The sequence below is a fragment of the Cheilinus undulatus genome, linkage group 15 (genome assembly GCF_018320785.1).
Source record: "Cheilinus undulatus linkage group 15, ASM1832078v1, whole genome shotgun sequence".
In the NCBI taxonomy this organism is placed as follows: Eukaryota; Metazoa; Chordata; class Actinopteri; order Labriformes; family Labridae; genus Cheilinus; species Cheilinus undulatus.
The window spans coordinates 28,600,721-28,613,053 of record NC_054879.1 but is presented as its reverse complement, the minus strand read 5'-3'; the positions used below and the strand labels follow the sequence as shown (position 1 = coordinate 28,613,053).

The window sequence follows — 12,333 nt, the reverse complement described above, 5'->3', positions numbered from 1 at the left end:
CCACTTTTGACCTCTTTAGCCTGTTTTTGTGACTGTCCGCCATGTTTACTTCCTCGACTCCTATTCTCTTGTTCACTTTGCTGACTGCCTCTCATAAGACTGTTTTTAAGGCATGGAGAAGTAAGGCACTGAATAAGGGAATCATGAAGATTTAATTTATATGATGCTGATTGGTTGAACCAATAGGAACCAGTTCTCAGTGGGAACTGGTTTTCGATTGCCATCCCTTCTGCTGCTGTTGGTTGTCTAGTTGTTGCTGCTGTTTTTAAGGTGCTCTGCAGGTTCAGATATTTAATTTGAAATCATGACATTTATTGCTAGTCACTGTTTCTATGTGAACTTAGCACAAAATGTAAATAGATTTATAGGAAATAATATCAAGTTTTATGCATTTTAAAATATTTCAAAATATATCAGCTTTCACATCAGGTATCAGTACATACATATCAGAATCGGATCGAGACTGAAAAAAAAACAGATCATCCCAACTCTAATTACAAACTCTGAGCGCTATTTTATTGTAGCATCATAACTGACAAGCCAGGACCAACATACACCTTCTGCCAAGGCAGAAAATAAGAGAAGAAATGCCAGGAACCGTTTTAACATGATTGAACTGCTGGTGAAAATCTACTTAGGATGTAAGATATAATGCTTTGAAAAATCAAATGTAGGACATTTTGAAAGGGGTCTGAATCTTAAATTCTATCTAGCGCCACAAGAGGAAAACCATATCTTCACAACTAAAAAAACTGTTACACATTCAATTTAAAAACCATGAGCATGTATATGAAGTTGTTTATGTATTTCAGAGCTAGCAATGGGTGTGACCGGAGCATCTCATCATCTTAACTATGTAGGAGTAAACTTTATGCTATTTGTTCACAACAAAACAGAAATTCCTAGAATGCAAAGCACTTTCATTTTTTATTGATATAATCACAGACATCCACTAGAGGGAGGCATTGAGACAGACAGAAAGTGTTGTTTAAGGTATCACTCCATATCTATTTCTGTAATTCTGGAGCTTAATTTTATGTTTTCTGTCTTTTTAGCGGAGTACACTTTGACTCCACAAGTGCATGAACCTGCCAATGAAATAATCAAGACAGAGATTGGTGAGTGACAATGTCAAATGTTGATTTCTTTATTAAGACCAGCATTCCTATTTTGGTAAATACAGCTTTTAAAAACCTTCACAAAGAAAGAGTAATTTGTGCTTTGATTCTTTATACATTCAGGCTCCAATTTTACCAAACGCTGCCTGGTTTTTGTGCCCTGTGTTGGGATACCCATTGTTGATATCATGTGGTTGGTGGAAGATGATTTCATCTTCAGCACTGACCCTACAGACCGCATCTACATATCAGAAACACGGTCAGCAACCTCATATTTTCTCTTGTTTATTTTATCTGCTGCTTTCTGATGTGTCAAAAAGAATCACATTTTGCTTGCTGAAAAAAATAATAGTAAGCTTACCCAACATTGAAGAAATTATCTTGACATGTTCATCTACAGAAAACAATTCAGCTACAAGGCTTTTTTCCAGTGGGTTGGGGAAAACACTCCCCAGCAGAGATCTGGTTAAAATTTGTCTAATCAGCTGGAAATAGAGTTGCACACAGTAAAGCTAATTCCAAAATTCTTCAGTGTTGAAAAAACTGCAACAAGATAAAACTCAAAATGAGGCTCATTTACCAAAAGATTTGCACTCTAATGTTGTTAAGTTAGTTGAGTAGTTTTTACAGTACATGTAAGTTAATTCAGGTCTAAATGTAGATTTGAACGCTTTTTTTTTTTTTGCACTATCTCACTCTTTTGTGCTACACTTCATCTGTCCTCAGTGTGTGGAGCCAGGATGAACCTGTGAAAGGTTTTTGGTTCGAAAAGCTGCTGATGTTTTCAGAGCTGAAGGAGAAAGATTTCAATGTCAGCTACACATGTCGAGTGTACAGTAACAGAGCCCACCATGAAGGATACTTCATTCTGCAACCAGCAGGTATAAAACACAGAGTTAGATTGTGCAGTGAAACTCACAAATAATACTCAGCTGAAACCTCACATTTGACAACCAGTTTATCAGGGATGCAACAGTTCTCAATATGATAAAACACAGCATATGATGCATGGTGCATCCAATTAAACTAATACACACATACGCTAGTATGTTCTAGTAAATGGACAAAAGTATTTGGCCACACCTGTTAATCATTGAATTCAGGTGTTTTAATCGGACCTGTTGCCACAGGTATATAAAATCAAGCACCTAGCCATGTAGTCTCCATCTGCAAACATTTGTGATACTAAATGGGTCTTTCTGAAGAGCTCAGCAACTTTATGTGTGGTACTATGATGGATGCTGGATATTCCACAGTCAACTGTAAGTGATATTATGAGACAGTAAAAAAACATAAAAAAACATAAAAAAAACTTTGCGGTGGAAACTTCATGGAATGGGTTTCTGTTGCAGAGCAGCTACATGCAAGCCTCACAACACCGAATCCAATGCCAAGAGTTACACAGAGTGGTGAAAAGCATAACAACGCTAGACTGTGGAGCAGTGGAAACATGTTCTGTAGAGTGACTAATCACCCGTCTCTGTTTGGCAGTCAGATGGGTGAGCTCCGACCTCAATACCATTGAGAGGTTATGAGCCAGCCTTTCTCATCCAACATCAGTACTTGACCTTATAAATTCTCTACAGAATGAATGGAAACAAATTTCCACAAAACACTCCAAAATCTTGTGGAAGGCCAAGAAGTGTGGAGGCTGTTCAAACTGTAAAAGGGAGGCAATTCCATATTAAAGTATATGTACAGTTGAAACCAGAAGTTTACATACACTATATAAAAAGGCACATAAACTTTTTTTCCTGACCGTCTAACATTAAATCGGATTAAACTTTTCCTGTTTTTGGTCAATTAGGATTACCAAAATTATTTCTATTTGCTAAATGCCAGAATAATGAGAGAGATCATTTTTTAGACAATTTTTTATTATTTTCTTGAGAGTCAGAAGTTTACATACATTTCATTAGTATTTGGTAGCATTGCCTTTAAACTGTATGACTTGGGTCAAACATTTTGGACATGCTTCCACAGGCTTCTCACAACAGTTTGCAGGAATTTTGGCCCATTCCTCCTGGCAGAACTGGTGTAACTGAGCCAAGTTTGTAGGCCGCCTTGCTCGCACATGCCTTTTCAGCTCTGCCCATAAATTTTCAACAGGATTGAGATCAGGGCTTTGTGATGGCCACTGCAAAACACTGACTTTGTTATCTTTAAGCCACTTTGTAACCAGTTTGGCGGTATGCTTAGGGTCATTGTCCATTTGGAAAACCCATTTACGCCCAAGCTTTAACTTCCTGGCCGATGTCTTGAGATGTTGCTTCAGTATTTCCACATAATGTTCTTTCCTCATGATGCCATCTATTTTGTGAAGTGCACCATTCCCTCCTGCAGCAAAACAACCCCACAACATGATGCTGCCACCCCCATGTTTCACAGTTGGGATGGTGTTCTCAGGCTTGCAAGCTTCCCCCTTTTTTCTCCAAATGTAACGATGGTCATTATGGCCAAAAAGTTCAATTTTAGTTTCGTCAGACCACAGAACATGTCTCCAAAAATTAAGGTCTTTGTCCCTGTGTGCATTTGCAAACTGTAATCTGGCTTTTTTATGTTTCTTTTAGAGTAATGGCTTCTTCTTGGGAGAGTGGCCTTTCAGCCCATGTCAGTACAGGATTCGTTTGACTGTTGATAATGACACACTCTTACCAGCTTCAGCCAGCATCTTCACAAGGTCTTTTGCCTTTGTTCTTGGGTTGAGATGCACTTTTCAGACCAAAGCACGTTCATCTCTGGGACACAGAACCTGTCTCCTTCCTGAGCGGTATAATGGCTGGACATTCCCATGGTGTTTATACTTGCATATAATTGTTTGAACAGATGAACGTGGCACCTTCAGGCATCTGGAAATTGCACCCAAGGATGAACCACACTTGTGCAAGTCCACAATTCTCTTCCTGATATCTTGGCTGATTTCTTTTGATTTTTCCATGATGTTACACAAAGAAGCAGTGTGTTTCAGGTGTGCCTTAAAATACATCCACAGGTGTGCCTCTAATTAACTCAAATGTTGTCAATAAACCTATCAGAGGCTTCCAAAGACATGACATCATCATCTGGGCTTTCCCAAATTGTTTAAAGGCATAGTAATCTTAGTGTATGTAAACTTCTGCCTTTAAAGAAAGTAATAAAAATTGTCTAAAAAAAATCCTTTTCTCATTAGTCTGGCATTTAGAAAAAATGTAAATAATTTTGGTAAAACAGGAAAACCAAAAACAGGAAAAGTTTAATCTGATTTAATGTAAGACGGTGAGAAAAAAAAGTTTATGTGCCTTTTTATATAGTGTATGTAAACTTCTGGTTTCAACTGTATTTGGATATAATGTCATTACAGGCCCTGTTGGTGTAATGGCCAGGTGGCTGAATACTTTTATCCAAATAGTGTACATAGTAAGCACTAAATGATTTATTCTTTGCTTAACCCACTGCTGCTCCTGTAAAATGTATGTAAAAAACCTCAGAATGGAATACCAAAAAACATACAGCCAGCCAGGAGAGTAAGAATCAAACTGAAATGAAATATCGACCAGAAACCAAGGTACGCATCGACCCATGAGCTGACTAGCTATATTTACTATCATTTACTATCACTGAATAATTAGAAAAGATACCAGCAGGTTTGGAATTTAAATGGGAAATCAGATTTTTGACAACTGGGAATGTGAATGGAGTCCCCCAGGACAAATTATGCAATGTAGCTTTAGTTAAAATTGGTCAACAAATCACTTTATTATAAATGGTTATTAAAATTGTTGCCTGGCAAAATTATAACCAGCAGATGGGGTAGGTTGACCTTTTTAATGGCGTCTAAACACTCTTAAAGAACCTTCAGAGGGAACAAACTGCAACATACACAATTATTAAAAGACACTTAGACTTGTAACTAATACTCTGAAATTGTATTAGTTAATTATCAATGTTGTATAAGAAAGGTTGAGTTAAGTAATGAATAGCTTCCAGGAATGCAAGTGTTGATAACATATCAAATAAAGTGGTATAACTCATGTGTGATGTTCATCTCCACAGATCCTGACATTTTACTACCTATTGGATTGACGCTTTGTGGAGTGACGGTCATCTTTGTTAGCAGTGTCATCATCTTCTATATTTTTAAGGCTGACATTGTGCTGTGGTTCAGAAGAGCATTTCCAGTCTTCCATCCAAACAAAGGTAATAATTTCCTCATGGTGTATAATCATAAATGTGCTCTGTTCATCAACACATTGTCATTCCCAATGGCCAATCATAAGGTTAAAAAAATGGTAACAAGGTAAAAGATAAACAAGGTAAAACTGTCTCCCTCTTTAAAAGAGCGGGTATGTACAGTTAGGTTTAAACACAGAATCACATCCCAAGCAGATTCTATTGTACTTTCAACAATGTAAATGAGAGCAGTATTACTACAGATATGACTGTAGAGGGTGAAGGGGCTGTGGAAAAGTCTTCATATTTACAGACAAACCACACTTCTCCGGAGTGGAAAAACCCACAGTGATGCTTGACCTTAGTACCCATACTTACAGTACCCACACACACATCACAACTGACAGACCTTCCCACTAGACTGCACAATCACTTAAACCACTGCTGCTCCTATAAAATGTATGTAAAAAACCTCAGAATGGAATACCAAAAAACATACAGCCAGCCAGGACAGTTAGAACCAAACTGAAATGAAATATCGACCAGAAACCAAGGTACGCATCAACCCATGAACTGACTAGCTATATTTACAATCATTTACTATCACTGAATAATTAGAAAAGATACCAGCAGGTTTGGAATTTAAATGGGAAATCAGATTTTTGACAACTGGGAATGTGAATGGAGTCCTCCAGGACAAATTATGTAATGTAGCTTGAGTTAAAATTGGTCAACAAATCACTTTATTAGAAATGGTTATTAAAATTGTTGCCTGGCAAAATTATAACCAGCAGATGGGGTAGGTTGACCTTTTTAATGGTGTCTAAACACTCTTAAAGAACCTTCAGAGGGACAACTGCTCTATACGGTGGCCCTGAAGGCCAATAGGAATAAATATTTCAAAAGCGCAAAATATATTTCACAAAACACAAAAACATTTCACAAAACACAAATAAATTTCAAAAAACACAAAAACATTTCACAAAACACAAATACATTTCACAAAACACAAAAACATTTCACAATACACAAAAACATTTCACAAAACACAAATACATTTCACAAAACACAAAAACATTTCACTAATCACAAAATACATTTCACGAAACCGGAAAGGGTAGGACCATGGTACTTGGCTCTGATTGGCTAAACCCAAGCCTGTTCGGCATCAGTCATTTATCATTTCCTGTTTATACTTCTTGCCACAATAGCTGAGCCAGTGCAAAATTTCAAGTGTTTACCAGGGTGGAAGAGGAACTTTAGTTAATAGCGGAATACTTCAACAAGGGACATACATATAGTGTGATTCTTGATATGCTTTCCTCGTATCATGACATACACATTTCAACTGGAACCCTAAAATCGTGGTTGAAGGACTACAGAGGAGGGGCGGATATTCTCCACTGAATGTCATTAGAAGGGCAATACTATCAGAGCTGCAGGGACCAGGACAACTGTTTGGATACCGAACAATGTGGACTACCCTTAAGCAGAAATGTGGTCTGCGTGTCAAAAGGGAGACCGTCATGAGAATGCTCCGGCAGCTGAATCCACGCAGGACCCTGCTGCGGACACATTGAAGGTTTATCCGTTGCACGTACCATTCAATGGGTCTGAACTACCTGTGGCATGTAAACGGGTATGACAAATTAAAACCCTTTGGATTTGCCTTATCTGGTTGTATAGACTGGTTCTTCCGCAGAATAATGTGGCTCAAATGTGGACCAACCAACAACAACCCTGAAGTGATAAAAAACAACCTTATTGATTGCATCAGAAGTGTTGGTGTGGTTCCTGTTGCCCCACCTCAGGTTCATGCTACACGTGTCACAGCTGCACTGCCCAGTCTCACAGTTTGTTAGCTTCCCCACCGCAGCCTCTAGCATACCAGCCACCACCCCGCTTGTGGAGACCAGTGCAGCAGAAGGTGACGTGTCCATTGTGGCCTCTCCCTAAATCGACGCAACCTTAGGATGCATCTCAAAAGGAAACCCATCGGCAAAACAGACATCACTGCTGAACATCATCTTAGGAGTGAGTGCATCGACCCACACAGTGGTGTTTTTGCAGTTCAGAAAACCTTTACTGGTCCAAGCACACCCATTCATGTCATCAAAGTAACAGCTGGCACGAACCAGCAGATGAGATGTGAATCTGATTTGTGCAAGCTGACTGCAGATTTTGCTCAAAGAAGCAATCTCTTACCCTTTGAGTGTGATCATCTTAAGTCACTAAGTTATTGCCCACCAGCCAGAACAGAGACCACAAGGTTGGAAGAGGATTGTTTGACCCAAATGGTCTCTGAAAAGTGGTTTGGGGAGGCAAAGAAACAAAAGTGTCTTAAACAGCAAGCTGAGGCTGAAAATAAGGGAGTGCCTCTGTCATGTCTGGTCAGTCTTGGTGGACCTCACACCAAAAAAAGTATTTCAGTGTATGAGCCAGACATTTCATGTTATAGCAGACGAGGTCGAGTGATGGTAACTTATGACAGCAAAAGGATTGAATGGTGCTGCCCATGTTCAAAACTGAGGCAATCATGCAAACACAAGTGTGTAGGGAAGTGGCATCTATTTCAGGTGTCCCCAAACCTTTTTAAAAATGTGCACTGTGCTTTAGATGACACCATGGAATCCTGTCAAAAGGTTGTGGCCGATGTGGAGGATCATCTACATGAAGGAGCACAATATCCACCAGAAGATCCTGTGCTCTCACGTATAGTGCATTACATCTCCAAGAAGAAAATGCCTGCAGATCTTCCTCCCAGTGTTGTCAGTTCCAAAAGTGACTTTCCAAGGCACTTAATACCACATGAGACCATCTGCACTGAATGCTCAGGCCAGACAGTACTCAGTGAACCACAGTTCATCACTGCAACAGCAAGAATTATGACTGTGACTGACGTAACAGAGAGTATGTATTTTTTTCACTCCAATTACTTGTGTTGTAGACTAGCTGCTAAAGATCTGTTGCTACTATTATTTGCAATGATTCAAACCCCATTGCATCTTTGCATTTTTGTTGTCAGTTGTTGCTTACATGTCCCTCTGTGATGACAGACACTGCATAACTAGATACCCAATTGTAAATGAGTAATTTATTTTTATTCATGAACTTGTCTTTTGATTTAACAAAAGAATGCTTAACACATCAATTTGTTATAGTTTTTTATTAGGAACATCAAGGTATTGCAAGCATTGCTATACTTATGGCATGATCTTCAGCTATCAGGAGTGGGGCGAGGGAATACACAACTTGGATGATCACATCTTGTGTCACTGAATCTTTGTGTTTTCCTGCGAAACTGTCTCCAGGTATGAACTATTCCACAAAGTTGCAACTATTTCCAAAAAACACATCAACCTAAGAAAAAATCTTACCTGTGATAAATCTGACTTGACTTTTTTTAAGACCCACCAGTCCAGTGGAAGTGCTGTAGAAGTGTTGGAGAAGACGTGTGGCAAATCATTCCCTTCTAAACAAAGGCTTTTGAATACATACCTCCATTATGAAGCCATGACCGATCATTCTTAGCCTTTTCCTGTGTGACATGTGGCTGACATCCTGTCACAGTTGTTATGGATCTCCATCAGAAAGGTGTTTTCAGTGTGCCAGGTAAGAAAGTTACCAAAAAGTTTGGAACCTTTTATTGTTAGAATACGTTATTTACCTATCACTGTCAGATATCCAATTTGGACAATATATGTTGAAGACAAATGTGTCACATCCCCTTTAGATTAAATGTTGTGGTGTTGCAGAGATGTCCTGCCTACACATCATACTCTACAAATTTAAGAAAACATCTGTGTCCTGCAAAATCCCACCCTATTTATTGTAATGCCTTTTCCAATCAAAATGAGAATAATGTTATAAGTCTCATTGCCTACAGTGCTGCAAACCAAATGGTGTTTGTAGTGACACTGAAAATCTTAAATACTTTTTTCAAAGTGCTTTAGCCCTAACTTATATTGACACTGTCCATAAAACCAATAATTTTGCATTTTATGTCCCGTGTCTTTTCTAGTAAGCAGCATTGAGGAACCCCCCAACAATTATGAGGGCAAGGTAAATGCTGAGGAGTTCTGGGAGTCAGTGTCACTGGAAATGGTCAGTTGTGGATTGGTGCCAAGTAAGCTTACCATTGAAAGTTCTATTACTCTTTCTTTATTCATTTTCTTTTTATTAACTTTAGACACAGAATAGTTGCTTAGTTGGGTACATCTGCTTACAAATAAATGGAATAAGAATAATTGTGACCACTTTAATCAACTGAAAACAAGTTTTGAGTCAATATGAAGATGTTCTTTTCTTGCAGGAATGTATGTGTGTTAGTTTCAAGGTTCATTTTCTAAGCCTTCTCAAGATACATGGGGTTGATGGTTCATAGACTCATCTTTGGTCTCTGTTGTCTTGTGTTATGCAATGTAATTGACTGCTGCTCCACCACATCACAGCCATCTTTGGACAGTCTGACAATTTACCTCCGCGTCAAAGGGCATGGGTCTTGTTTGTTGCACAGTATGTAAACTCTGTCATTCTGACAATAAATTGAAGACAACTAATCTGAACCAGAGCACTTGTTTGTGAGTTTTCTTTTCTCTCCCCTCAGATCTGGGGTGGTGGGCTAGGCCCACCAGTTTTATGTAGACTCGGCCGGCCGTAATGTAGGCTTGGCTTATAGGAAAATAGCGTTATTCCAGTAAACTGATGTTTGCATGCTGAGTAAAATGTTATGATGCTTTTCTTTCAGGAAACTCATCGATGGAGAGTACCAGAATTTCCAGGCAGATGGCTGTGTGACACCCCCTGAACATTTGAGCTTGAATGCTCATTCATGTTAATTTTGTGTGCCTGTTCATTTTGTGTGCATGTTCATTTTGTGTGCCTGTTTATTTTGTGTGCCTGTTCATTTTGTGTGCATGTTCATTTTGTGTGCCTGTTCATTTTGTGTGCATGTTCATTTTGTGTGCCTTTTCATTTTGTGTGCCTGTTCATTTTGTGTGCCTGTTCATTTTGTGTGCATGTTCATTTTGTGTGCCTGTTCATTTTGTGTGCATGTTCATTTTGTGTACATGTTCAATTCATGAACCAAGTTAATTTTGTCTATCAGAAGAAAAAAAGTTAGTGTGGTCTACATGTTTTACTTTAAGATGTTTCAAATAAAAAATTGTTCATAAACACAGAGTTCATCACTGGCTTGTAATGTCCATATTGTCAAATAACAAGGGTAATGCATTATTATAGACCGTAGGTAGATCATTTATATACATCAGAAGTAAGGGGGGGCCAATGGCCTCATATACTTGAGGTGCCCCACTGACAGTTGACACTTCACTGGAAGCTGCTTGGATAGTGTGCCTCTTCATTCTTGGTCCTCACTCTGGGACCCTGATTTCCAATGAAATGCAAAATTGAAAGTTCACTGTTCTGACTCTGATCTATTTATCTATTTATTCAGAGAGGAGCAGAGAGGTGATGAGGGGCATTTAAATTATTTTTATTGATCACAGTTATAAATAATGTTGACGAGTTTATCTCCAGAAAATCACAAAGCTTGACCAAGCTGCAGTGTTTATAATGAAAAATGATTCAAATGTAGGAAAAAACAAAATTAAACAAAATGATAGAAAGGTAATTATCATTGTGAAGTTACACCACTATTTTTGAGGGTGGTTACAAATGGGCTGAAATATTACTCCTCTCGTCATCAGAGGCACTGAAATTTCAACAAACTCAACGTTCCTAACAGGAGCTGCCAACCGTAAAGTTGGTCCTTTTCCTTTTTAAAGGACATCCAAAACCTGGCAAGTTCTGTATGCCAAAGCCCATGTTCTTTTTGAAGAGGTCATATGCTGGCAAAAGAGGAAGTTTGATGGTGTTGGAGCAGGTGTTTGCCATTGGATAAATGGACTCTTCTAGAAATGAAAGACTAGGATGTGGAGTCATTCCTGCTGATGGAAGTGACCTTAGGCCCGTGGCAAACATTAGCAACTCCTCCAGTGAAACTGGCCCTTGTTCTAGAAAACAGAAAGTTATCCTTCAATAATGTATATATTAATACCCTGTAACAACAGCTGTTCTCAATAGCAAAACAAGTTAGTTTACAGACCTTCACAGTCCATGATGTAGTCTGACCAGAAGCTGAGGACCAGGTTCTCTGTCCTTCTCGTATTGCTTCCCACTGAACTAAGCAGAGGCATGAAGAGTTGTTCAATGTCAATGGCAGTCAGCTTCTTGTCTTTGCAACACAGCACTGGTGCAAGGACAGCTGGGTGTTGGCAGAGGGCCTCCAAAAACATTAAGCTGGCAAGTCCATCTTTGAATCTAATAGATTTCACAGGTCAGTGGAATGTTTATGGCAGAACAACTCAAATTTAATTTGCATACAATGCTTAACAAATTTATTAGACCACCACCCAAAGTAAGGTTTATGCCACAGCTGCCCTAAATTAACAGCACTGGTAAAACCAAAATCATTGTTTATGTTTCTGCAATGGTTAATACACCAATATGTAGAAGCTCTTTAACCAAAATGATATTGTTAATGCTAAAATATAGTTATTATTGTTATCTATGAATCTACTGATTAACAAAACAACTGAAAAAATAGTAAAGCACATTATTATTTCTTGATTAATATGTCAAATTCTAGTTATTTACTTGCATTCCTAAACAGGAAAATGAGTTTTAGTGGTTGAATGTTATGTTTGATTAATTTCTGACTTCTCAGAGAAGCCCAGTGAGCCAGCTCAAATTTGGGTATAAAAAGGTGAATTCAGTTTGAAATTCCTCATTCCTATTCAAAATGGTAAAACGTGGAGTGCTGCCTGAAAATGAAAGATTCTGCATTAAAGCACGTCATGATGCTGGATGGTCTCTGAGACAAATATGACAGGTGGCCTAATAAATTTGTTAAGCACTGAAATTAGAAATTTTCTAATGATAATTGCAGCGTACAGGTCCAATTAACTTATCTCTGTTCCCATTCATTCCTTATGACTGACCCCCAACAGACATTCAGGACTGTGTGATTAACAACCTAATAGCTTGCTCTAATAGCTTTAGGGAT

The 12,333-nt window shown here is 38.5% G+C and overlaps 2 protein-coding genes across 12 annotated transcripts in view; one reads left to right on the top strand and one right to left on the bottom strand.

Annotated features, from left to right (window-relative positions):
- LOC121522320 (interleukin-1 receptor type 2-like) overlaps positions 1–10,432 on the top strand; it is a 32,020-nt gene extending 21,588 nt beyond the window's left edge. For 4 of the 10 annotated variants that reach the window (XM_041806540.1, XM_041806539.1, XM_041806542.1 and 1 more), the window contains exons 6-12: positions 1,056–1,118; positions 1,242–1,377; positions 1,845–1,999; positions 5,151–5,294; positions 7,884–8,578; positions 8,676–8,879; positions 9,289–9,832. In XM_041806540.1, coding sequence (XP_041662474.1) covers positions 1,056–1,118; positions 1,242–1,377; positions 1,845–1,999; positions 5,151–5,294; positions 7,884–8,317 — 932 coding nt within the window. In that variant the 3' untranslated portion in view covers positions 8,318–8,578; positions 8,676–8,879; positions 9,289–9,832. Of the gene's footprint in view, positions 1–1,055; positions 1,119–1,241; positions 1,378–1,844; positions 2,000–3,688; positions 3,752–5,150; positions 5,295–7,883; positions 8,579–8,675; positions 8,880–9,288; positions 9,833–10,014 lie in introns of those variants that run through there. The other 6 variants (XM_041806538.1, XM_041806537.1, XM_041806543.1 and 3 more) reach the window with 6 other exon arrangements.
- Positions 10,433–10,750: 318 nt separating this feature from the next.
- The window catches only part of LOC121522536 (G2/M phase-specific E3 ubiquitin-protein ligase), a 40,243-nt gene continuing 38,660 nt past the window's right edge, over positions 10,751–12,333 (bottom strand). For both annotated transcript variants that reach the window (XR_005992991.1, XM_041807063.1), the window contains exons 2-3: positions 11,374–11,588; positions 10,751–11,281 (exon numbers count right to left, since the gene is read on the bottom strand). Coding sequence is in view for 1 of the 2 variants with exons in the window: in XM_041807063.1 (XP_041662997.1) it covers positions 11,007–11,281; positions 11,374–11,588 (490 nt within the window). In the remaining variant the exon portion in view is untranslated. The remainder of the gene's footprint in view (positions 11,282–11,373; positions 11,589–12,333) is intronic.